Raw genomic sequence first — 25,886 nt, forward strand, 5'->3', positions numbered from 1 at the left:
CTTCTCTCCAGAGCCACTTCTCTCTTTGTAGCAGTCCTTTGGATAATGGAAGAATGTCTGGCTCTTGGGTGGGGTGGGTTTTATTTTTTTTTGGTTTAAATAGTTGAACACAAGCTGGAAACAGACAAAATACAGCACTTTGCCAAAAAAAAAAGTAGCATTGCTTAACCAGTCTGTATTTACTAAAGCAGTCCTCTGTACTTGGGTTTCATGGTGTGCTCTGTGCACCCCAGGGAGATACCATCTGAGCTCTCAATAAAACAAAAAATGGCCTATTCAAAGCTCTCACTCTCTCTTCTTTTGGGGGCTTGGGTCAGTCTCAGTCCTGATGCCCAAGCACCCCATGCAGGTGGGGTAGGTACAAGTACTGAGAATCTGGAATGTTGGAGGCTGGAAGGGACCTGGGGGTGCTGATTGACAGCTGCCTAAACATGAGCCAGCAGTGTGCCCAGGTGGCCAAGAAGGCCAATGGCATCCTGGCCTGCATCAAGAATAGTGGGGGCCAGCAGGAGCAGGGAAGTCATTGTGCCCCTGTACACTGCACTGGTTAGGCCACACCTTGAGTCCTGTGTCCAGTTCTGGGCCCCTCAGTTTAAGGAGGACATTGAGATGCTGGAAGGTGTCCAGAGAAGGGCAATGAGGCTGGGGAGAGGCCTCGAGCACAGCCCTGTGAGGAGAGGCTGAGGGATCTGGGGTTGCTTAACCTGGAGAAGAGGAGGCTCAGGGGAGACCTTCTTGCTCTCTCCAACTACCTGAAGGGAGGTTGTAACCAGGAGGGAGTTGCTCTCTTCTCCCAGGCAACCAGCACCAGAACAAGAGGACACAGTCTGAAGCTGTGCCAGGGGAAGTTTAGGCTGGAGGTGAGGAGAAAGTTCTTCACTGAGAGAGTTGTTCGTCATTGGAATGGGCTGGAAGAGAGTGAATGTCCTTCCCATCTACAAGAAGAATAGGGGGAACTACAAGATGGCCTCCCCTGGTTACATGGGAAGGGGGTGGAGAAAATGGTCCTGGAAACCGTTTCCAAACATGAATAAGAAAGAAGGGGGTTAAGAGTTAGCCAGAATGGGTTCAGGCAAGGGAAAGCATGGCTGACTACCCAGTGATAGCCTTCTGCAATTCCATGGTTGGCACAGTGGATGAGGGGAGAGCAATGATTAATACCTTAACCTCCAGGCACTGGAATGAGCTGTCCAGGGAGGTGGTTGAGTTGCCAAGCCTGGATGTGTTTCAAGGTGGTTTGGATGTGGTGCTTGGGGCTATGGTGTAGGGGTGACCCTTGTAGAGTAGGGTTAATGGTTGGACTTGGTGATCCTGAGGGTCTTTTCCAACCTGACTGTTTCTGTGATCCTGTGACTGCAGCAAGGTTTTTCAAGCTGCCCCAGTAGCATCCTTCCAAGATGATGAATGCAAACAGATGGTGGAGCACTTGTGGTGAGAACTGACTCCAAGGTTGTGATCAGTTGTGTGAGGCCTAGCTGGAGGCTGGTTGCTGCTTTTGTCCCCTATCAATGCCACATCTCACACTGTTCAAAACCTTTGTTAGTGACCTGGATCCTGGGGCAGACTGCACAATCAGCAAGCCTGCAGAAGACAGGAGCTGTTTATACACCAGAGGGCTGGGTTGCCCCTCAGAAGGACCTCAGCAGGGCTCACAGGAACTTCATGGAATTCAACAAGGGGAAAAGTGGAGTCTAGTACCTGGAGGATAAATAACCTTAGGCCAACGGGTGGAAAGCACCAGCCAGAAAATGCCCTGGGGGCTGTGGTGAGCACCACGCCGAGCCAGCACTGCACCCTTGTGGCCTCGTTAAAAGCTTCCTGGCCTGCAGGAGGAAGGGTGCTGCCAGCAGGCACAGGGAGATGAGCCTGCTTCACTGTGCTGGTGTGACACATCTCGATGCTGTGTGCTGTGCTGAGCTCCTCGGTACAGGAGACACAGATGTGTCTGAAGACTGAAACAACTGGGGGAGGCTAAGGCTCAGAGGTGATCTTCTCAGTGTATAAGCATCTGATGAGGCACTAAAGAAGAGAGAACTGTTTGTTTTTTGTCTAGTGGTGCCTCATGGAAAGAGAAAAGGCAATAGGTGCAAGCTGAAATGTTTGAGATTCCATTTAAATGGAGGGAAAAGGTTCACTGCTCTTCTCCAAGTTGTTCTTTTGGCTTTTTCTGAAACTCTGTGGGTTTTGTTTTGTTTTCCTCTAGGCACCAGAGATTTTGATCTCTGGCTTTTCAAAGATCATGGAGAGTGGCCTTGCACAGGCACTGGATGCAGACTTGCTGGGCTCAGTTGTTGCAAGTAGTCCCTGACTTGGTTTTCACCCACTGAAGAAACTGGTTGACAAAATGAGCTATTTGACTGGCAGTGAGGAAAAAGAATTTGTGCAAGAAAGCTTCCACCTTCCCAGAGTGAGCACTGAGCAAGCCCTGTCCTTGTCAAAGGCAGCTTTTGTGACCTGTGCATTTATCAAAGCAGCAAGCCTGCGCTGAGAGCCGTGCAGGATGCTGCAGGAGAATGTTTAGCCAATTATGTCTCTATAATCTTATCCTTACAGATAAGCTAACATAGCTCCACTGATAGTGCTCCTTCTGGGGGTGTTTAGTTCAGGCTTAATGCAGCTTTTTAATTTGGGCTGGACATTTTCCAAAGCCTCCTTGACTAGGGCTTTTTAAAACCTCCTCAGAGCCAAAGCAAAATATGCCTTTAAAGGCTCAAATCAGTGTGAACACACTGGGGAACTCTCACTCTAACAATCCAAACCCCTAACCATTACAGCCTAACCCTAAAATCTAACCCTAAACCTAAGGCCTAACCATAACTCCTAAACCTTAACAGCCTAACCTTAGTGACCTAAGCCTAATAACCTAACCCTGCCCCAAACACTGCTCCTAACCCTTGTGTTGTCTATAATCCTAACCTTAAACTCTACTCTAGCCCTAACTGTAGTGGCCTAACTCTTAATAACCTAGCCCTACCCTAAATCCTAATCCTCACCCTGAGGTTGTCACTAACCCTAACCTTAAATCCTAAAACTAGCTCTAACCCTAAAGGCTTATCCCTAATAACCTAACCATACCCCAAACCCTATTCCTAACCCTAATATTGTCACTAACCCCAACCCCAACAATAATTCTGACCTTAAACCCTAATACTGCCCCAAACCCTAATGGCCTAACCATACTCCAAATCTTAATGTTGTCCCTGATCTTAAATTGTAATACTAGTCCTAACCCTTACCTTAATGACCTAACCATAATAACCTACCCATATCCCTAACCCTAATGTTGTCACTAACACTAACCCCAACCCTAATTCTGACCTTAAACCCTAACACTAGCCCTAACCTCTTACCTTAATGGCCTAACCCTAATAACCTACCCCTATCCCTAACCCTAATGTTGTCACTAACACTAACCCCAACCCTAATTCTGACCTTAAACCCTAACCTCTTACCTTAATGGCCTAACTCTAGTAACCTAACCATACCTCAAACTGTAATCCTAACCCTAATGTTGTCACTAAACCTAACCTTAAACCCTAATACTAGCCCTAACCATAACCCTAATGGCTTAACTCTACCCCAAACGCTAACCTTAATGGCCTAACCCTAAAGCCTAACCATAACCCCTAACCCTACCCCATGTTGGCAAGCCATGAGGAAGGTGCATCTTGTTATTTCTTTGAGCTGCAGCCAGGAGATCCAACATCTGGGCAGGTGAAGGCAGACTCAAAGCTTGGCTGTTAGTCCCTGGTGCTATTTGTCACTGCAGAGATGCTGTCCTTAGCCCAGGGTGTGACTGTGAGCTTTGCTCAGGAGATCAACCCTAAGGTTGTACTGTAAAGGTGAAGCCCTTTGGTGTGTGGAATGTGGGATTTTAAATGTTCATGTAGAGGAAAGGCTGTGGCTCTCTTGACAGGACATGGATAAGGTGTTTCCTGCGTAGAAGAACTGCCAGGACAAGCCAAGCCATGGTTTGTGCCAAGCTCCTTACTGCTGAGAAAGGTACTTCACCTCCAGGAGATGTAAAGAGGATACTCACAAGAGCCAGAAGGATGTGGTCTCTTGCTTTGCTTCATGACTGCTGGGGAGTGATGGCATCTGCAGAATGCAGCTCTAAAGGTTGGTAACTCATCCCCAGCTCAAGGGCAGGGAACTGCTTGAAAGAGTCTGGCACTGAGCCATGACAGTGATGAAGGCAGTCAACATCTTCCTGATGAGGAGAGCCTGAGGGAGCTGAGGGCTCTGTAGCTTGGAGAGGAGGAGCCTGAGAGGTGACCTCATTGCTGTTGATAAAGATGTGCAGGGTGAGTGCCCAGAGGCTGGAGCCAGGCTCTGCTGGGTGATGCCCAAGGACAGCACAAGGGGCAGTGGTGGAAGCTGAGGCAGAGTAAGTGCCATGGAAACAGGAAGAGAGATTTTTTTCCCTGTGAGGGTGACAGAGCCCTGGAACAGGCTGCCCAGAGAGTCTCCCTCTACAGATATTCAAGACTCTTCTGGATGAGTTCCTGGGTGACCTGCCCTGGGTGATCCTGCTCTGGCAGGGAGGCTGGGCTGGATGGTCCCTTCCAGCCCCTAACATTCTGTGATTCTGCTTCTCCCTGGCCCTGTTTTAAGAGCCAAAGGAGAAATCCTTGTATCGTGCTACATGATTGTAGCCCTGACTCTGCAGACTGTAAGGGGTATTACATTAATTTACTCTTGACATCGACTTGATGTTTTCTTCCTCTGTTATAGAACTGTTAGAACTGTTTGATCTGATTATCATACAGGCTGCTTATCAACAGCTGGTCATTGCCTATGCTCTCTGTTGCTGATATTAACCTTAGAAAAGCATATTCACAAGCTTGTGACTAAAAGGTTTACTCTATGCTATATTTTAGCTAATAGGTTCTTCACAGAATCACAGCAAGAATCACAGAAACATTCAGGTTGGAAGAGACCCTCAGGGTCACCAAGTCCAACCAAGAACCCTATTCTACAAGGTTCACCCCTAAACCATTTGGGAGCAGATGTTGGTCAGTTAGAGGGCAGAAGGGCTCTGCAGAGGGACCTCGACCGACTGGACAGATGGGCAGAGTGCAACAGGATGGCATTCAACAAGTCCAAGTGCCAGGGGCTGCACTTTGGCCACAACAACCCCAGGCAGAGCTACAGGCTGGGGTCAGAGTGGCTGAGAGCTGCCAAACAGAGAGGGACCTGGGGGTGCTGATTGACAGCTGCCTAAACATAAGCCAGCAGTGTGCCCAGGTGGCCAAGAAGGCCAATGGCATCCTGGCCTGCATCAAGAACAGTGAGGACAGCAGGAGCAGGGAAGTCATTGTACCCCTGAACTCTGCATTGGTTAGGCCACACCTTGAGTCCTGTGTCCAATTCTGGGCCCCTCAGTTTAGGAAGGGCATTGAGACACTTGAACATGTCCAGAGAAGGGCAACAAGGCTGGGGAGGGGTCTGGAGGAGAGGCTGAGGTATCTGGGGTTGCTTAGCCTGGAGAAGAGGAGGCTCAGGGGAGACCTCATTGCTGTCTATAACTCCCTGAAGGGAGGTTGTAGCCAGGTGGGGGTTGGTCTCTTCTCCCAGGCAACCAGCACCAGAACAAGAGGACACAGTCTCAAGCTGTGCCAGGGGAAGTTTAGGCTGGAGGTGAGAAGAAAGTTCTTCATGGAGAGAGTCGTTCATCATTGGGATGTGCTGCCCAGGGGGGTGGTGGAGTCCCCATCCCTGGAGGTGTTCAAGAGGAGATTGGATGTGGCACTTGGTGCCACAGTTTAGTCATGAGGTCTGTGGTGACAGGTTGGACTTGATGATCTTTGAGGTTTCTTCCAACCTTAGTGATCCTGTGATACCATATCCCCAAGCACCACATCCAGACCACCTTTAAACACATCCAGGCTTGGGGACTCCACCACCTCCCTGGGCAGCACATTCCAATGCCTGACCACTCTTGCCATGAAAAAACTGTTCCTACTGTCCAGTCTAAACCTACCCAGTGGCAGCTTGAGGCCAATCCCTCTTGTTCTTGTTTACCTGTGAGAGGAGACCAGCACAACCTCTCCACAAGGTCCTTTAGGACATCTAGGCTCTCTCCACACCAGATCAGAAAACAGCCCCCAGAGTAGTCACTCCTGTAAGGTCTTCAAAATATGAATGCTTCTTAACTGGAGCATGCCCTTGTTTCAAAAATCTCTGAAATGAAACAAGTAGGAAAGTAGCAGAATATTACAGGCTTTAACAGAAACCAAAGGTTTTGAACTCCTGGGGTTCCAAGTTATCCCATGCTGTTCAATAGGGGGGGGAAAAAAAGGTTAAAAATAGTAACAATTTAAAAGTATATCTATAAAGTTTGGGAAGGGTGCAACTTCCTCTGTAGTGGGGTATAAAGCTCTAACAGTGCTTTGCTTAGGCGGTGTAGCTGGAGCCTTTCTGCAATAAATAGGCTTAGAACTCCTCTTCATTGTTTTCACAATGAGGCTCACAGAAACATTCAGGTTGGAAAAAATCCCTCAGGGTCACCAAGCCCAGCAATTAACCCTACTCTGCAAGGTCCACCCCTAAACCATAGCCCCAAGCACCACATCCAAACCACCTTTAAACATATCCAGGGTTGGTGACTCAACCACCTCCCTGGGCAGCTCATTCCAATGCCTGACCACTCTTGCTGGGAAAAACTTTTCCTACTGTCCAGTTTAAACCTCCCCAGTCACAGCTTGAGGCCATTTCCTCTTGCTCTATCACTGTGAGAAGAGACCAGCAGCAACCTCTCCACAAGGTCCTTTCAGGTAGCTGTAGACAGCAATGAGGTCTCCCCTCAGCCTCCTCTTTTCCAAACTAACCATCCCCAGCTCCTTCAGTCTCTCTTCACAAGATTTATTCTCCAGGCCCTTCTTCAGCTTCCTTGCCCTCCTCTGCACTGGCTCCAGCACCTCCATGTCTCTCTTGTATTGAGGTGCCCAAAATTGGTCCCAATACTCAAGGTATGGCCTCACCAGAGCTGTTCATCCTGGAGCAAGCCTTTCCCTTCCCCTAAGCCACAGAACAGCCCTGACAACACGGTTGTGAGTCAAAAGGACAAAGCCTAACAGCATAAGCAAACAGTGATAGCAAAATATTTACTGCAACAAAGTAGGAGTGCAGAGTGTGATCTTCTGTGCTATTTTGTGCCTGGATCACAGCGGAGCTGTGCTGCAAATGTTCGTGCTGAACTACTGCTCCTATCCTTGGGAACAACCAGGTGGATGCAGAAGCTCTGGGAGAAGAGCAGTGTAAAGTACACTCAGTAAGTAGATTGATTCGTTTTAGGTTGGACTTGATGATCTCAAAGGTCTTTTCCAACCTAGTTCATTTGGTGGTTCTGTGATCCTCATGGCTTTCAATCTATGCTTTATAGATCCCTGATAGATGCTGGGTTACTTCACAGGGATCCGTGACAGGATAACCAAGAAAAAGGACCTCAGCTGTGTAAACCTGTGAGGAAGGCTCTGTAATTCCCACCTTCTTTTCCCTCTGTAATGTATCTGAGAGTGGTAATTACAAAAAAAGGGGAACAAACTAAACCAAAGCAAAACCACCAACCAAAGAAGCCCCAAAGCCACCACCCCCTGACTAACAAGACAAAAGCAAACAAATGAGATCCACTGCTCTAAAAGAACTGACTAGATCCCAGCCCAAATACTGCTCAGCAGTTGCAGTGTATTTTTAGGAGCTCTAAAAAACCCCCACACCTCCCTTTTGTACTCATCCCCCCTCAGGAGGCATCCACATAATGGAAGAGGATGTCCTGTGTGTCAGCTGGGTTGGAAGTGTCCCGGTGTGGACTAAGTCACTTCAATTTTGTCACCACATCCAAAGGGCAGCGTGTTAGTTTGCACTCAAATCCTAATTTCATTGTCTGCAGCTGAATTTTTACTGCACACCAGCTTCTGGGCAATTCTGGGTTTATTATTTATTACTGTTGTTGTTTTCTGTGCTGATGAAAATTTATGGAAGTTGCTGTCGGGGCAGAGAGTACTTGAGGGACCTGCTGCAGGACCTGGGGGAATGGTTGACAGCAGCTGAACATGAGCCAGCAGTGTGCCCAGGTGGCCAAGAAGGCCAATGGCATCCTGGCCTGCATCAGGAACAGTGTGGCCAGCAGGAGCAGGGAGGTCATTGTGCCCTGTGCTCAGCACTGGTTAGGCCACACCTTGAGTCTTGTGTCCACTTCTGGGCCCTTTCTGAATGCCTCCAGGGAGGGGGACTCCACCACCTCCCTGGGCAGCACATTCCAATGGGAATTCTTGCTGGGAAGAATGTCTTCCTAACATCCAGCCTGGACCTCCCCTGGCACAGCTTGAGACTGTGTCCTCTTGTTCTGGTGCTGGTTGCCTGGGAGAAGAGACCAAGCCCCACCTGGCTACAACCTCCCTTCAGGGATTTGGAGAGAGCAAGAAGGTCTCCCCTGAGCCTCCTCTTCTCCAGGCTAAGCAACCCCAGCTCCCTCAGCCTCTCCTCACAGGGCTGTGCTCCAGACCCCTCCCCAGCTTTGTTGCCCTTCTCTGGACACCTTCCAGCATCTCAACATCTTTGCTAAACTGAGGGGCCCAGAACTGGACATGGGATGCTTAGCAGAGCTGAAGAGGCTGGGTAACTGCAGTGTCTATCTTGCACATCTGCAGTGCAGGAAGTTTGCATGATGTGATTCTGTACACGGCACTCGTGAGGTCTCACCTCCAGCACTGTGTGCAGCTCTGGGCCCTCACTGCAGGAAGGATCTTGAGGTGCTGGAGCAGGCCCAGAGGAGTGTGATGAGACTCAGGAAGGGGCTGGAGGGAAAGTCTGATGAGGAGAGGCTGAGGCAACTGGGGGTGTTCAGCCTGGAGAAGAGGAGACTCAGGGGGGACCTTATCACACTCTACAACTACCTGAAGGTCAGGTGGGGGTCAGACTCTGCTCCCAGGCAACTTGTGACAGGATGAGGGGGCAAGGCCTGAAGCTGTGCCAGGGGAGGTTTAGGTTGGATGTTAGGAAGCACTTCCTCAGGGAAAGGGGAATTAGAGACTGGAATAGACTGCCCAGGGAGGTGGTGGAGTTGCTGTCCCTGAAGGTGTTTAAGGACAGATTGGATGTGGCACTTAGTGCCATGGACTGGTCAAGGTGGTGCTGTTAGGTCATAGGCTGGACTGGATGATCTCAGAGGTCTATTCCAGCCTCAATAATTCTGTGATTGCTCCCAGTCCATCAGGTTCTGTAAACATCCATGGTCAAGAGATGACCCTTGCTGGCCAAATCTTGTGACCTATTAAACAACTGTTAGTGACCATACAATAACTTCTCTGCCTGCATTGTTTTTTCTCTTGCCTTTTAAAATGGCAAAGCTATGAGAAGCTAATCACCCAAAAACCTGGTTTATCATGCTTAATGACTATAATTCATATCTGGAGGGGGGAAAAAAACCCAAACATGTTTACATGTTAATAGCATTACATTTGGGAAAAGAAAAAGCAGAAGTGAAAAAGAAACAACAGTGAGGGTGAGGTAAGTTTGCTTGAAGGCAGCTGTAGCTTCTCTGGGTGCTGTTTTGCAGCACTGTGCCCTGCACTGCAGGAGAGGGGAGGGAAAGTAGAAGTTGTTTCTCATCAGCAAAGCAGCTGCAGGTGCCCTGCCTTGAGCTGAGGAGCTAGCTGCCTGCCTCCATGTGGGTGTTGTAAAGAAATCAAGTGTGTGCTGGCAGCATTGTAAGTGCCTGGTGCTGTGGGGTTTGGTTGCATTTGGGGGAGTGTGGATTTGTTTGTTCACTTTTTAGGATATTTATTAAGCAAACTCCACATGACCCTTGATCTAGTCGAGGATGTCCCTGCTTACTGCAGAGGATGTTGGGCTAGGTGACCTTTGGAGGTCCCTCCCAACCCAGACCGCTCTGTGACGTTACTGGTGACCAAGGTGTGCCTGGCACTTTGGGCAAGCTTCAGCATCCTCTCTTGATTCAGAAAGGGAAGGTGAGGCAGTGGGCACTGCTGTTCTGGGCTCCAGAGGGCTGGCTGTGAGCATGGCCGATGTGGAAAGCTACCGGGCAGGGGACAGGGCCACCCGTGGGAGGCTATGGAGGCTGTGCTCTACGGAGTCTTGTTTTCCGCTGGGATGAATTTCTGTTTGGTTAAATACGCTGCAAAAATGGAGGCAGAAAGAGAAGGGTTTGGAGGGGGAGGTTTTAGAGGGGGAGGCCCATCCCCTTTCTTTCCCCCCGCAGATCTGTGTGCCTTTGGGGGCCATCCTTGTGCGCGGAGATGTGTGATACCCATCAGGCGGCGGGCTGAGGCGGGCTGGCACGGAACTGCTCCTACAGCAGTGGGGCGCGGGTACGTCAGGAGGCCGGTGCCAGAGGGTACAAACGGGATGGCGCCGAGGGGCTGAGAGCCGACACCCGCGCCCGCCAGGGGTAGCGGTGGGGGCGGGGGAACGCGTGCCGGCTGACAGGGGCTGCCGGTAGCGACCCCGGCCCGGCCCGGCGGCCGGCTACCCTGAGGCTGGCGGGCGGCAGCAGCCGGCCCGCGCCGGGGCCGGGGCGGGGCGCGCGTGGCGGGGCCGTGTTTACATTCCACCGCCCGCTGCACGTTGCCGCGGAGTGGCGCCCTCCCATTGGCGGCGGCGGCCGCCGGCCCCGCCCCGGGGCGGGCCGGCGGCGCTCTGCCGGGCGCGCGGCGTGCGCGGCGCGTGCGGCTGCCCCGGCGGAGCGGCTGCCCCGGCGGAGCGTGGGCCCGCGGCTTGATGCGGCCGATCGGGATGACTGTGGCGGAGGTGCTCCGCCGGCGAGGGGACGGCGGTGAGGGGAAAGCGGTCGGGGCAGCGGGCGGGCTCTCTCTGCATGCTGGCAGCGCTCCTGCCGGCACTGCTCTCCGCTCTCTCGGGACGCCTCCGCCAAGGAAACCTGAGTGGGCAGGTGGGACGAGGGGGGTGTCCGGTGGCGGGCGGGATTGCCGGTTTCTCTGGGGCGGCCCCGCGGCGAAGGGGCGGCGCTGGGGCGAGCGGGGCGCGGGCGCTGGCGGAGGGCGGGCAGGGGAGCTGTCTGCCGCCCTCGCACATGCGCAGCGCGGGCCCGGGCCGCGCTATATAGCGACTTGGCGCCGGCGCCAGCTGAGCAGCGCGGCCCGGGCGGCAGCGGCAGAGGTGCGCGGGGGTGGCGGGAGAGGGTCCTGTTAGTGAGAATGGGGGGCGGCGGCGGTGGCAGCAGCAGCAGCGATGGTAGCGATAGTGATGATGATGGTAGCAGTAGTGGTATTGGCAGTGGTGGGGATGATGATGATGATGGTGGTGGCGGTGGTGGTGGCGGTGGTACCGGTAGATTCATTGCCGGTATGAGGGGTGCAGTCGCGTTGAGTTATGAGGTGGCGCGGGGCGGCGGGCGGGAGCGGGGAGGCCGGCTGCCCGCCCTGGCAGTTTTGGAGGGAGAGTGGCTGAGGAGGGTTGTGGGTGAGTGTCCGCGCACAGCTTCATCCGTCCCTGCGGTGCCCTCCCGCCGGGGGCAGGGAGCTGTGCGGGAAGCCACTGCGAGGGGAGATGGTCCGGGCGGGCACCGCTGGCGGAAGGCAGCGCGGCGGGCTAGGGTGTCGGCGGGAACCTGCCATCGCCTCCCCCCCTATCCCGCCACCCCACCTCGGGGCCGCCCGGCGGCCGGCAGCCCCGTGGGGGTGGCGGGGGGCGGGCTGCCAGGTTTTGGAGGGAGCCGGGCACGGTGGGGGTGGGGAAGCCGGGGCTGAGCCGCTTGGCGGGCTGACCCCGATTGCCGGCCCGCGCTCACCCCACCCCGGCGGGTCCCGGCCGCCCCCGCCCCGGCCTTCAGGGCAGGGGCTCGGTGGGGAGGGTGCCTGGCGTGGACCCCCCAGCCCTCTGTCCTTGCACTGCCCCCGTCCCAGCCCGCGCTGGAGGGAGTCTCCCGTTGCGGGATTGCTCCCGACTGAGGGAGGGTGTCCCTGTGTGCCAGGGTTCCCCCGCGCCTTTTCCCCCAGGTTTTGGAGGGAGCCTGGCTCGCAGCAAGGCGGGAGCGCGGGGGAGGGGGCACCGCGATCCTGCCCCGCTCCCTGCCCCCTCACGCATCCCCTCAGCACCCCCCGACCGTGAAGGGGAGTGGGACAGGAGGCTGCTCGGCCCCTTTGGGAGAGTAGGGCGAGGGCGGGCAGCGGCGCTGCCCCCAGCCCGGGCTGACCTCCGCTGCGCCCCGAGGCGTCCCGCCGGCCGGGCGCAGCGCAGGCCGCCGCCTCCCCGCTCTCTGCAAATTGGCGCGGAACCCGCGCGGCGGGAGCGCGGGAGGCGGCGGGCGGGCGGGCCCGGCTCTGCGCGGCCCATCCCGGCAGGTGTGGGGGGCTGCCGCCGAAATCCCCCCAGAAGGAGCTGCTGCACTGGCAAAACGCGTGTCTGTGGGGGGTGCCCGGTGTCTGCGGTGTGCTGGATGTAGAGGGAGTGTGTGGGGGGATTAGGGCCCTAGGGAACCCACACCCCACCCCCACCACATCCTCTTGCTTTTGAAATCTCCCTCTACGGCTTCCTCCCGCCCCCTCACTGCTCTCCTCTTGGTCAAGGTGAGCCCAGCTACCCAGAGCCAAACTGAGCGCTAGCATACACGGACATCTCTCTGTAATCCTCTTTAGCAGTGTAAACCCCCACAGGACGTAGAGCTGCCTGTGGTTATGTACCACAGATGTCCTCTACTCAGGTGTTCCTCACACCAGTAGAATACCTGTGCCCTTCTCTTTCATCTGCATAAACCATGCTGCTCTTTGTGGTGTCTCATGCTGCCAGGTGCAGAACTTGGTTCTAGCTTCTTGAGAGTACATTAACTGAGCTTATCTTTATTCCTCTGATCCAGGTAGAGCTCTTGCAACCCAAAGATGTCAAGGCGCAGGTAAGCTGTTGGCATCATCATACACTGAGCTTATTTGTGTACATCTAACAACTGCTGCTCTCCTAATGCCCAGTCTCATGTTGCTCTTTGCAGTAGCCGTTTGCAAGCCAAGCAGCAGCAGCCACTGTCATGCCCAGAAGAGTCCCCACAAGAGCTGCAGGCACCAGAACATCTCCAAACCAGGAAAAAGAGAACGGCAGAGGTGATCACTTTGGGCAACTTGAAAAGTTTAATAACATGGAGAGTTCTCCAGTGCATTTGGGTGGGAGAAGATTGACTCTGCTGAGTTAGAAAGTGGGGGGCAGGAGCAGCAGTAAGGGTGTGCTGGTCGTTGGCAGTGTTACTGATGAGTGTCTCTCTTCTCAGCAGGAGATTAAGAAAAGAGAAGATGGGAAAATAGCTAAAAAACATCAATATGAGATTAAGGTAATTCAATCCTGAATGCTGGTTCAAACTAGGTGAAAGGAGTCTGTCTGGGTTTATGCTGATGGGTGTGAAGCTGTGTGTTCCACTCCAGAAAGCACTGAAGAGGGGAAGTGTCTCCCTTTGGTCAGTGGGAGCTCAGCCCTTTAGCATCCTTTTGTCTGTTTCTTTATGTGTTTCCACGCATGGCTTTGTTGCAGATAAAGTGCCTCTTCCCTGTGGAAACCACTGCAGGGTGAGGTTAGGTATAAGAGCATGAATAAACCCAAATGTTTCAGAATCATTTCATACCCAGAGCAGGTAAGGCCTAGAGGCAAGTTGAAACAAGATCATTGCACTTGTTACAACTCAGGGTGTGGTTTCACAGCCATTTAGCCAGGACGACTCATCCCTGTGTAGGCCTTCTTTAATGTAACAGTCCTTTTGATTACTGGAATTGGCTTTGGAATCTGTTTTAACTGATATAAGCTACTCCTAAACGAAGTGAGGGGTTTTACAGTTGTTTATTTTAGAGTGGATTAGTGAAATGATGTGACTGGCCTTTGCAAACCGTCTGGCTTGCAGCTTTGCTGTGTGTAAAGCAGGTGAGAGCACCGGCCATGGTGAAGCAAAACTCTCCTGACTGAAGTTAGTTGGCTCTGCAACCTCTGTGTGGGGGAAAAATGCCATGTAGAGTCAGTCAGCAGCTGTGCTTGGGGTGAAGCTGTGTCTCACAACCTAGCTTTTGCTGAAGGGGAGAAACCCTGCTCCTCTGTCTTTCCTTCCTTGATAGCTGGCTGTGCATTCCATGCCCTGTGTTGTTCCAGTTTCGGCTCTCACCCAGGGAAGCAGTATGCAGGTTTAACATGTAGCAAAAGTTAATGTTCTGCCAGGTTAGAGAGTTGAATTGACTCAGCAGAAGGTCCAACAAGCATCAAAGCTGACAAAAGCAGTGAGGAGTGGGACTTGGCCCGTGAGGATCAGAGGAGAGGAGCAGCAAGGTCTTCCTCTCCTCCTAGGTGTGTGCTGTTAAGATCAGTTCTGCTGGAACATCTAACATCAGCCTTGGGGTACTTTGGCTATAAATAGGTTTGGATACACTGAGGAAATCATTGGTTGTTTACCTTGTGGAGCAGATACAAGAAGAGTGTCTGTGCTCAGGGGCAGATGTTGCCATTCTTTGTGAATGGGATCCCCCTCTGACTCCACAGAGCAGAGAGTTCTGTGTCACCATTTTGAAGGCTGGCAGCCATTACAGTGCTGCGTGTGCTCCATGCATTTGATACCTCCTTACTTGTGTTGGTTGTGTACAGCCAAGTAAGTGTTAGCAAGTCAAGGTGCAGAGTTAACTAACATCCTCTAGGATTGCTTCTCTGAAGCTTGCTGCATGAGCTTTGTGCACTTCTCCTTTGGAGTCATCGCATCCCATACTTGGCACTGGCAAGCTGAGAGAGAGTTCACAGCTGTTGCTCAGTGGGTATCTAGCTCTGGAGCCGAGGTGGGTGGCTCCTCTCTGGAGTGCTTAGCTGGAAGATAACAAGTTGCTGAATTTCCACTGAGATACAGCAGAACCTCCACCCTCTCCTTTCTTTTCCCTTTGAGAAGATAAGTAGATAGGACCAGCAACCTAGTGTGCTGTGGTGGTGAGTACCTCTGCCTTATGTACTGAGCAGCTCCAACAGTGGATGGGTGACTTGTGGGTTCATAGAGACAGCTGCCTGTTTATCAGATTTGTTTCTTCCTGCTCCATCTTGACTGCAGAAGGCTTTGCTGGTATTTAATCTCTGTCTTGGTTTCAGTACTTGAAGGGATGCTGAGCTCCAGAAGGGCTCTGATAGGTTACATTTGCTGTTGTTACTGTAATCCCCTTCTTGGCTTTCCTGTTCCCTCCATAAAATCAGCCCTGAAGAGATACCTTGTTCTTGTTGCAGAGCTGTTGGCCACCCACAATAACAGGAGGCATCTCACCTTGCATCATTATTGAAACTCCTCACAAGGACCCAGTCACCACTGACTTCTCCAGGTTCAAAAAATACAGGTTCAGAAACCTCTTCATAAATCCATCACCTTTGCCAGAGCTCAAGTAAGTTTACCATTTGCAGCAGTTGATTGTGCTTTAGCAAATGTGCTGAACTACTGTAGTCAAACCTGAAGCTGTGTGGAGTTTAAGTGTGCAGCACTCAGCCCATGCCTCTACTTGTATCTTCATCCCACACAATTTGATGTCCAAACAGAGATGCAAGTTCTGTGGCTTCCCCCTGCCCCATTCCTGTTAAACACACCACAGAGGCACAGAAGGTTAAGGGTTGGAAGAGACCTCTAGAGATCACTGAGTCCAATCCCCCTGCCACAGCAGGATCACCCAGGGCAGGCCACACAGGAATGCATCCAGGTGGGTTTTGAAAGTCTCCAGAGGAGACTCCACAACCTCTCTGGGCAGCCTGCTCCAGGGCTCTGTCACCCTCACAGGAAAGAAGTTTCTTCTGTTGAGGTGGAACCCCCTGTGCTCTAGATTGTACCTGTTCTGTTGTTCCTTGTCTTATCAGTGAGCACCACTAAAAAGAGATCGCCTTCATCCTGACACCCACCCCTCAGTTACAGACATTGATCAGATCCCCTCTCAATCTTCTCCAGACTAAACAGCCCCAGGTCTCTCAGTCTTTCTTCACAGGACAGATGTTCAAGTCCCCCAATCATCCTCCTAGCTCTCTGTTGGACACTCCAGCAGATCCCTGGCTCTCTTGAATTGGGAAGCCCAGAACTAGACACAGTATTCCAGGTGTGGTCTCAGCAGGGCAGAGTAGAGGGGGAGGAGACCCTCCCTACCCCTTCTGGCCACACTTTGCTTGGTGTGCACCCCAGGATGCCCTTGGCCCTCTTGGCCACAAATACACATTGCTGTCCCATGCAGAGCTTGCTGCCCACCAGGACTCTGAGGTCTTTCTCTGGAGAGCTGCTTTCCAGCAGATAATTCTTGCCTTTCAGAGCTGCCCTTTTATGGCAGAGACTCTTAAGTGCTTCAGAGGTTAAACTAAAAACCTCTTTCAGTGCTACTGAAAGTGAGAAAGTTTTCTCTAAGAACTTGGAAGTGTACAAATAGGCAAACAAGAGTGTGGTGATCTTGCAGGGCAGGTAACTTGCTAGCACCAACACAGTGTGCTTGGTGCAGTCACACTTGGAGAAGGTTTCCCTTCTGCAGAGGGAGGGAGGGAGGGAGGGAGCTGACCCAAGCAGCTTTTTCTCTTTCTGCTTCCCTTAGCCATTTGGGTGCTTTAGATGAGTACCTTGGCTGCTCTCTGTAGCAGTGCTGGTTTTCTCCTCCTTTTGGTGAGGGGGCATGTCAGCTTAACAGTAGCTTTGTGTAACTTCCTTCCATAGCTGGGGAAACTCCAAAGATGTCTGGCTCAACATCCTGAAGAAGGAGAACAGATACGCTCACTGCAAACACTTCACGTCGCTCCACTCCAGCCTGCAGCCTCACATGAGATCAATCCTGTTGGACTGGCTCCTGGAGGTGTGTTCTCTTGCTGACTGTGCTGTGTGTTATGCTGGTGATGGAGCAGAGCCCAGCTTTTCATGAGGGTCTAACAGCAAAATGCACAGGGGTGACAAACGGCCAAACTAGTTTGCAGCAAAAGGCTTCCAGGCTACTGCTCTTGGGTGAGCTGCAGGCAGGCCTCCCCTGGCAGGGGCTGCTGAACCTTCCACCCAGGGCAATGAGCAACAGTACTGGATTTTTGCACTTGGAAGGAAGCACAGAATTGTTTAGCTTGGAAAAGCCCTTGCAGGTCATCCACTCCAAGCAATCGAGGCTGGGGCTAAACTCAGCACCACATCTCTGCCTCTCTGACACCCCTGCAGGGCTGGGGCTTCAGCCACCTCCCTGGGGAGCTTGTGCTAGTCCTTCACAACGCTTCCAGGGAGGGATGTTCTTTTAAGATCCAACCTAAACCTCCCTTGGTGCAGCTTGAGGCTATCTCCTCTTGTCCTGTCACTTGTTACTAGGGAGAAGAGACCAACCCCCTACCTCCTTTTGGGTAGCTGTAGCGAGTGATGAGGTCTCCCCTCACTGAGAGGGGAGGCCTGAGGAGGAGAAGGCTACCCCTGCATTTACCAGCAGGCTGGAGAGCACTTTCACCATGTGCTTTCTTAAACTGAGATGGTCTGGAAGAGATGGCCCCTGCAAGAACTGCTGAAGGCAGGCACTGCTAGCTCATGAAGCATACTGGGCTGGGAGGTCTCACTGACTGTGGGCCCTCTGGGACTTCTAAGAGCACCCTCATCTTCCCAGGGTCTCCAGCAGCAGCTCTGCAATCCTGGGGTGGTGCTGTGTTCTGTAGGTGAACCTGTAAGAGACCTCACTTGCCACAGTACTCAGAGGGAGGGAGAGGAATCTCTTTGAGACATCTGTATTGCAATTGCTAGAGACTGATTAGGTTTGGAGCTCTGAATTCACAGCTCTGTGTATTCACTGGGCTTACCAGCCTGGCCCTGTCTGATGGCAAGAGCTCTTAAAGGTCAGCCCCTGATGCTGTTGCTGATTTACTAGTGACTTTTTGTAATGAAAAGAGTAGAAGCAAGTCCTGCATCATTGGCTGGCAGCTGAAGGGTCTTGATGTGGACCCTTGGAAAGGGTTACAAATGCATCACATCCAATCTGTGCTTAGTTGGGAGGATGGGGAAAAAGCTTCTTCCAGTCTCATGATGCTAACCACAGCATCCTGACACAGCCAGCTGTGCAGCACTGGGTGTGTGCAGCAGAGGAAAAACTGTGTTACTGTTCCAGCCTGAATGCCTCCATGTGTGCACACAGGCCTTGGGTAGAGCAAACTGCATTCTCTTTGTCCTCCTGCAGGTATGTGAGGTGTATGCACTCCACAGGGAAACCTTCTACCTAGCTCAAGACTTTTTTGATAGATTCATGCTGACACAGAAGAACATTAACAAGAGCATGCTCCAGCTCATAGGAATTACCTCATTGTTCATTGCTTCCAAACTGGAGGTAAGAAGCTCTGCTATGGGGGAGGAGGCTGTGAAGTTTGGAGTCTCTAAAGAGGCAGTGCTGACATTTCACAGCATCACAGAGCCTTACTTCTGCTGCCTGAGTCTGCTGAACTCAGTGGTGGTCATGCAACACTTAAGGCCAGAAGGGGAAATTGTTATCATAGAATCAACAAGGTTGGAACAGACCTCAGAGATCATCCAGTCCAACCTATCACCCAGCACCTCCTGACTAACTAAACCATGGCTCCAAGTGCCACATCCAGTCCCTTTTTGAACACCTGCAGGGATGGTGACTCCACCACCTCCCTGGGCATCCCAATGGCCAATTACTCTTTCTGGGAAGAACTTTCTCCTCCCCTCCAGCCTGAACCTCCCCTGGCGCAGCTTGAGGCTGTCAATTTCTTGGTGTGCAGTCCCTGTCCTCCCTTTGCTCAGCAGCAGGGAAGGAGACAGCATGAACTTCAAAGGCATGCAGGTGTGCCAGGGAGAGCTGGGTTTGTTTTGTCTTCTTGCAAGCACGCAGCAGTTGTTGGTAAACAGCCTCAGGAGTGGGTGTGAACAAAAGCAAGCCCCGGCCTCCCTCCGCTGTAGGCCAGGCTGACATTGCAGTAAACCCAGAGTGGTCTCCTCTGGAAGTGCAGTGATGCTGGTGGGTGACAGTGTGCTGCACCTACAAGCCAAGAGTGGGCCTCTGTGTGGAAGGCCAGGCTGAGAGGGGAATCTGGGGTACTCCATTTTCATGCTTGGAATCCCACCCCAGCTGGCTGCTGCTCCTACAGCCAAAGCAGTGTGCAGTTGCCTGGCCTGTGAAAGTGCACAGGCTGTCAGCAGAGGAGCAGCTAGGTGGCCCCAGCTGGGAAAGGTCTTTAACCCCTTCTTCCCCATGGCTTCTGCCAGCTGCAGTGGGAGTTTCCCTCAGCATTGCTCTGTCTTCTGAAAGAGAAGGAATCTGTGCCAGCAGCACTGGCACTACAGGTGCCTGGGTCAGCAAAGCCACTTCTGACAGCAGTGGGCTCTGGGAGAGTTGGGACCATGTCTGCTCCCCATCAGATGGGATGGCTGAGCAGGAAGCAAGGTGTTCTGCTTGGCTGCTCAGCATTTGTCTCCCCCAAAGCTGAGAGCCACAATCAGCCTGACCTGTCCTGCTGCAAGTAGCTTGGCTTGAGTTGCTCCTCGCCTTGTGAGTTTCAAGTCCTTCATGGGCAAACCCCTCTGCTAGCATAGGCAATGTTAGCATTTCACTATGGACTGAAAAGTGTTTGCCAGTGATCTTTTCAGGCTTGCTTAGGGTTGCAAGGACCTCTGAGCTTCACTTCTCCTCTCCCTCTCTCCAAAGGAAATCTATGCTCCTAAAATACAGGAGTTTGCCTATGTCACTGATGGTGCTTGCAGTGAAGATGACATTGTGAGGATGGAGCTCATCATGTTAAAGGTAATACCTCTGCTCAGCTTGCTGCTTGAAAGCCTGCCCAGCTGAGCCTTTCACTTCAATGTCACCCACTTGCTTTAGAAAGGATGGGAAGGACATGGGGGTGTCAGTTGATGGAAAACCTCTCTCCATGAGTCAACAATGGTCCCTGGCAGCCCAGCAGGCAGCTGTGTGCTGAGCTGCAGCCAGAGCAGGGAGAGCAGCAGCACAGGGAGGGGATTCTGCCCCTCTGCTCTGCTCAGACCCCACCTGCAGCACTGCCTCCAGCTCTGGTGTCCCCGGGATAAGAGGGACCTGGAGCTGCTGGAGCAGGTATAGAGGAGGGTCACGAAGATGATCAGAGGGCTGCAGAACCTCCCCTGTGGGGAGAGGCTGAGAGAGTTGGGGCTGTTCAGCCTGGAGAGGAGAAGGCTCCAGGGAGACCTTAGAGCAGCCTTCCAGTACCTGAAGGGAGCCTACAGGAAAGCCAGGAAGGGACTTTTGACAAGGAGTTGTAGTGATAGGATGAGAGAGAATGGATTGAAGCTTGAGGAGGGCAGATTGAGACTGGAGATTAGGCAGAAATTCTTTGCAGTGAGGGTGGTGAGACACTGGCACAGGTTGCCCAAGGGAGGTTCTGGGTGCCCCCTCACTGGAGGTGGTCAAGGCCAGACTGGATGAGGCCTTGAGCAACCTGGTCTGGTGGGAGGTGTCCCTGCCCGTGGCAGGGGGGTTGGAACTGGGTGATCTTGAAGGTCCCTTCCAACCCAAACCATTCTATGAATCTCTGTCCTTGTTTCTGCCAAAGATCCAAGCCTTCACTGTATGTGCAGTGCAGTGCACTGCATGTGCACTTCACTGCAGCCCCTGTCTGAGGAGAAGGGCTTTCTCCTGTGGGGCAGACCAGAAAGCAGTCACTGTAATGTACTGCCCTTGCCAGGGTCCTTTGCTGCCCAGGAAGCCTGCAGGGGTGGCACTACTCAGTGGAAGGGGTCCATCTTTCCTCTCACAGAACTCCTTCCACTTGTAGCCTTCCTTAAGAGAGCTGAGCTAGCCTGAAGGCTTGGGGAAAGGCTCTCATTTCCCAGCTTCTGAAAGCACAGAGTCTGCATCTGTGCAGTGGCATCCTCCAGGGGTACCTGTTTGTGCTGCCTGGAGTTACAGGCTGCTGAAAGAGCAGGCAGGGTGCACTCTGCAGTGACTCTCCTTGAAACTGCACATACTCCTCAGGGTCTCTTGAGGAGCTGTGCAATAAGCTGAGCAAACTGGCAAGGGGAGGAGTGGGGAAACAGTTTGGAGCACAGAACTACCCTTGCATGGTTTCAGGTCCTTAACTGTGTTTACTATTTGCAGGCTTTAAAATGGGAGCTGTGTCCAGTGACAATTGTCTCTTGGCTGAACCTCTACCTTCAGGTGGATGCTCTGAAGGACATTCCAGAAGTGCTGCTACCTCAGTATTCTCAGGAACAATTCATTCAGATAGCACAGGTAGGTGGTGAACTGCATCAGGAAGTGGGTTTGTGGAGTGGCTGCAGCACAACTGAAGGTCCCCAAAGCCACTCCAGGCTGCTTGTCCTTGTTTCACCTCACCTGTTAACTTTGTTAAGGAAAGGGCAAGCTTGACTCTGCCCCAGAGCTTCATGCTCCACTGCAGGGGGGGAACCCATCTGCTGCTTCTCTCCTTGCTCTTGCCTGCTTGAAGGCTTTTTTGGACACTGGAATAATAAATCTCTCTGGGTGATTTTATTTGCCTAATCAGAGTTCTGCACACAGCTGCAGAGAGCCTCTGGACAGCTGGCTGCTTTCTACCCCCACTGTCTGCAACTGTGTCTTGTGTAGCTCCCCAAGAGCCTGAGCAGAGTTTTGACTGTGTAGAAACTGCTGTGGTTCTGCCTTTCTTTGTAGGAGGGTGCTGTGTGTCCAGCCTCAGAAAGGCTTCCTGAAGAGTAGGCTGGTGTCAGCCACTGAGCTGCTGGCTGATGCTTTAAGACAAGAGCTTCCTGGTGTGCTTCAGTCTGTGCAGGCAGAGTGCTTTGTGTGTTGCTCACAAAGTGGTTTGCAGCACCTCTCTGAGACCCACTGGTGCAAAAGTTAAAGCAGGGCCATGCCATTTCTGCCACCTTCTCCTGGAGGAGGGCTGCTGTAAGCACTGCCCTGGGAGTATCCTCTTGCTAAAGCCTGTAATGCTCATTTCCTCCACCCTTCTGTGTCCCCAGCTTTTAGACCTGTGTATTCTGGATGTGAACTCTTTGGACTTCCAGTACAGGACACTAGCTGCTGCAGCCCTCTGCCACTATACCTCAATTGAAGTAGTCAGGAAAGCTTCAGGTAAGAAGCCTTTGTATAGCTTGGGTCTTGCCAGGCAGGGAGCTCTGGAAGCTGTTAACTGTCTGAGGCTGCTGGGAGTGCCCTGGTTTGCTGCAGGAGCACCAGCAGTGCCTTCTGTTCTGGGCTTGGGTTTGGCCTGGCCAATTTCACTTCCACCGTTTGGGGTGTTACAAAGATGCAGGAAAGAAGGAAGCTGCTGGGGGAGCCCGGGGAGGGGCAGGGGCAGAGCCTTGGTTCAGGAAATGCAGCACATTCATTTACCCTTCTTGCTTTGGGGCTCACACTGCTCTAGGCCTCCCAGTTGTCTTGGGGATCATTAGCTGCCTTTTCCCCTAAGTGTTACCAAGCAGTCAGCCCTGGCTGTCAGCAGCACTCAGCCTTGGTGCTGTTTTCTACCAGCCTTAGAAAGCAGGGAAAAACCCCTAATAATAAAGCCCAAACAATCAAGCTCAGCCCTTGTGTGTTGCCTGAGGTACTACACTGCTGTCCCAGTCCTTTGGGGTCTGTGACCCAAACTATGACTCCCTTCATCCTCCCCTGGTAAGCAGCAGTCTCTGGGAGGGAGCTCCTGAATTCTTCCCTGCAGCATTGCTCAGTGTTGGGTCTAAAATGGTTTCTTGTTGACCACTCTGCACCTCCAGGATGGCTAAAGACAAAAGTCCTGTGCTCTACCCTCCAGGTTTAGATTGGGACAGCATTTCAGAGTGTGTAGAATGGATGGGTCCCTTTGTGAACGTGGCAAAGAAAGTCCCTGTGAAGCTGAAGAGCTTCAAGAAGGTTGCAGCAGAAGACAGACATAACATCCAGACCCACACAAATTACTTGGACATGCTGGTAAGTGCTTTGGGTGCTTGCTGTTGAGGCAGAGGACGGCACTGCACACTCTTCCTCCCCAGGTGCTGAAGGGTGGCCAAGCATCTTCCTACTCCTCCAGCTCTGGGCACCCCAGTTCAAGAGGGACAGGGAGCTGCCAGATGGAGTCCAAAGGAAGGCTGCAAAGATTATGAAGGGACTGGAGCACTGCCTGATGAGGAAAGGCTGAGACCTGGGACTGTGTAGTCTGGAGAAGAGAAGACTGAGAGGGGATCTGATCAATGTCTGAGGGCTGGGGGTCAGGAAAGGACAGGGACAGGCTCTGCTCAGTTGCACCCTGGGACAGGACAAGGGGCAATGGTTGTAAGCTGCAGCACAGGAGGTTGCACCTCAACATGAGGAGGAACTTCCTCACTGTGAGGGTCACAGAGCCCTGGAGCAGGCTGCCCAGAGAGGTTGTGGAGTCTCCTTCTCAGGAGCCTTTCCAGCCCTGTGTGACCTGTGCTGGATTCTAGCTCTAGCAGGGTGGGGTGGACTGGAAGATCTCCAGAGGTCCCTTCCAACCCCTAACATCCTGTGATGGTGGTCTGGCTCACCTCAAGCAGTGTGGTCAGTGGCTCTGGCTCCTGCTTGGTCTTGCCATAACCTAAATGTGCTTTACCAGGCCAAGACTGGGAGGAGCAGTACTGGTGATGTCTCAAAGGCCCTGGCACCTTGGTTTGTTACTCAGTATCCCACATCTGCAGCACCTGAACTGTGTGAGCAGAGAAAGCACTGCTGCATGCTGGTGGTTGTCAGCACAGGTATTAACTGTTGTCTTCTCCCCCCCCACTACACAGGAAGAAGTGAACAGTGGAGTAACCCCCACTGCCCCAGGTCAGTTATCACCTGTGTCAACAGGAGGAATAATAACCCCTCCCAAAAGTACAGAGAAGAAATGAAAGCTGGCCCCACAGCCACGATGAACAGTGCCAGAGACAGGACTTGGTGCTTCAGAACAAGACCACACTAAAGGTGACCTCATGCTCTTTACTGCTATTCAAGGCTTAGGCAGTAGAAGACTCAGCAACCAGAGCAGCAGCTGGAAATGGAGACTGGTGTCCTCCTGACAGACTTGATGAAAAAGACCAAGTCCCTCCCTGCTAGCACAGGAGTCTGGACTACTTTGGCCCATTCTCAGACACAACTCAGTCCAAGTCTGACCCTTCCTCACTCACAGAGCTCAAGAACTTTCCAAACCACAGCCTCGTGGCAGAGTTTGTCCACTCGGCTTCGGTGGCAAACCTGGGCCAGCCCTCCAGGTGACCTTCATGGCAGCTTGTGTTACCTCCTCTTGTTTCCTTTCCTTGTTAAGGTTAGAGCTGAAAGGCAGACAGCCCCAGGGAGCTCAGGTGCAGCAGCACAAAGGTCAGGGGCAAGCAGCTGCCTTTCCTGAAACCACTCAGCCCTTGCAGCCAGCCCTGCAGCCACATCTGGCTCCACAGCAGGCTGCTGCATTTCAGGTGGCCCTTTGAGGGCTGCCATAAAACTTCAGCTCTAGTGTCTTGCTGACCTCAAGTGAGAGCACAGCCACAGGCCCTGCAGCTGAAGCATCCATAACTGGAAGCAGCAGCACAGCCCTGAAGGAGGAGTTCTGCTTTGTAAGCCCAAGCTAGCAGGAATGGACATGAGAGCTGGGGAACAGGTGAGCCACTGGTGCTTCCCAACCACTCCCACCCTAGGAGCAGTATTGAAGTGTGGAGCTGTGCTTTGGCAGTGCTCAGAACCAGCATCAGCTAACTACTCTTTGCCTTGCAATGTTCACTACCTCTGCCTCACTTCTGTGGTGAAGGGACAAGCCCTGGCTTAAGATGGGCATTGGTCTTCCTCTTTTGAGCTGCTCCTCCCTGTGCCCCACAGCCAGGGAGATGATTTCCAGGAGCTTTGAGCAGTGCATGGAGCTGCACTTGGAGCAGCAGGTGCCACCCACACCTCCCCCTCCCAACTCTGCACACTTGAATTCTTTACACAAGCCATGGTGGAAGGAGCTGAAGTTGCTTGCAGCCTTCTGTACAGTGTGTAAAAAGAAGGTTTATGGGGAGAGTTCCTCTCTTGCTAACAAAGAAAGAGACTTAGCCTGTAAATGTTGTACAAAAGTTTAAATGAATTGAAAAAATAAAGCCTGGAGGCTTGGGGTTTGTTTTTTCCACTTTCCCCCCAGTTTGAGTCTCTCAGCAGGAGCCTAGAAGTAAAGTTTTGCCATTGCTTGGAGAAACTTCTTTTTCCTCCTCTGGGCAGCAAGCTGGAGGACTTCCTCAGGGTTACTGGCATTCAGCTCTGTCTGGCCAATGGCTTTTATCTGGGGACACAAGAGGAGACCTCTTGAGCAGCAGTGGTGGCAGTGCAGCCAGCCTTGCCTGGCTCATGACCAGGCCCTTGCAGCTCTACTTCAAGGGCTGGATTGATTTCTGTCAGGGGCTGTGCACCCCACCCCTGCCCCAACCACTTCCCCATAGCACCCAGGCACTGAGCCCTGCACAACAGAATCAAGACTGCAAGGGGGAATTCCTTCCAAGGAGGGCTGGGGCAAGGGGTGGGAGCTGGAGCAGAGGTCTACCTCCACCTGGAGGGAAACTTCCCACTGGGAGGGTGACAAAGCCCTGGAGCAGGCTGCCCAGAGAGGCTGGCCAGTCTCCTGGAGACCTTCCCAACCCACCTGCAGGCATTCCTGTGCAACCTGCCCTGCTGACCCTGACTGGCTGATCTCTGGAGGTCCCTTCCAGCCCCTAGCAGTCTGTGGCTGTGTGAGGGAAGGCCCCCAGCAGCCTGCGCTCACTCACCGCTATCTGCCGCTTGTCTGTCTCTCCTCTCTTGTGGTGGAGATCTGAGGCTGAGTCAAGGGAAGCCACTGGGGGACAAAATGGACTTTTTCTAGGCCCAAAGCTGAGCCTGAGCTGTGGGGTGGCATTCCAGTGAAAGGATACAGGTCAAATACTCCAAGATGGTGACATCCCAGATGTACTCGTAGTACGAATCCATGGCATCATGGCTGGAAGAGAGCAGAGGTTCTGTACCACCACC

At 52.7% G+C, this 25,886-nt stretch overlaps 2 protein-coding genes across 2 annotated transcripts in view; one reads left to right on the forward strand and one right to left on the reverse strand.

Annotated features, from left to right (window-relative positions):
• The first annotated feature begins 12,753 nt into the window (after window positions 1–12,753).
• Window positions 12,754–24,023, forward strand: CCNE2 (cyclin E2). The gene is made up of 11 exons (XM_054167312.1): window positions 12,754–12,871; window positions 12,965–13,073; window positions 13,238–13,297; window positions 15,205–15,356; window positions 16,652–16,787; window positions 18,129–18,275; window positions 19,614–19,709; window positions 21,039–21,173; window positions 21,902–22,013; window positions 22,693–22,847; window positions 23,666–24,023. Exons 1-11 carry the CDS (start codon window positions 12,858–12,860, stop codon window positions 23,765–23,767), a joined length of 1,218 nt encoding a protein of 405 aa, XP_054023287.1. The 5' UTR covers window positions 12,754–12,857; the 3' UTR covers window positions 23,768–24,023.
• A 914-nt stretch (window positions 24,024–24,937) lies between these two features.
• Window positions 24,938–25,886, reverse strand: part of INTS8 (integrator complex subunit 8) — a 38,524-nt gene continuing 37,575 nt past the window's right edge. The window contains exons 25-27 of the mRNA XM_054167355.1: window positions 25,790–25,854; window positions 25,646–25,689; window positions 24,938–25,164 (exon numbers count right to left, since the gene is read on the reverse strand). Of these exons, the coding sequence (XP_054023330.1) occupies window positions 25,048–25,164; window positions 25,646–25,689; window positions 25,790–25,854 (226 nt within the window). The 3' untranslated portion in view covers window positions 24,938–25,047. The remainder of the gene's footprint in view (window positions 25,165–25,645; window positions 25,690–25,789; window positions 25,855–25,886) is intronic.

The sequence above is a fragment of the Dryobates pubescens genome, chromosome 14, assembly GCF_014839835.1.
Source record: "Dryobates pubescens isolate bDryPub1 chromosome 14, bDryPub1.pri, whole genome shotgun sequence".
Taxonomy (NCBI): domain Eukaryota; kingdom Metazoa; phylum Chordata; class Aves; order Piciformes; family Picidae; genus Dryobates; species Dryobates pubescens.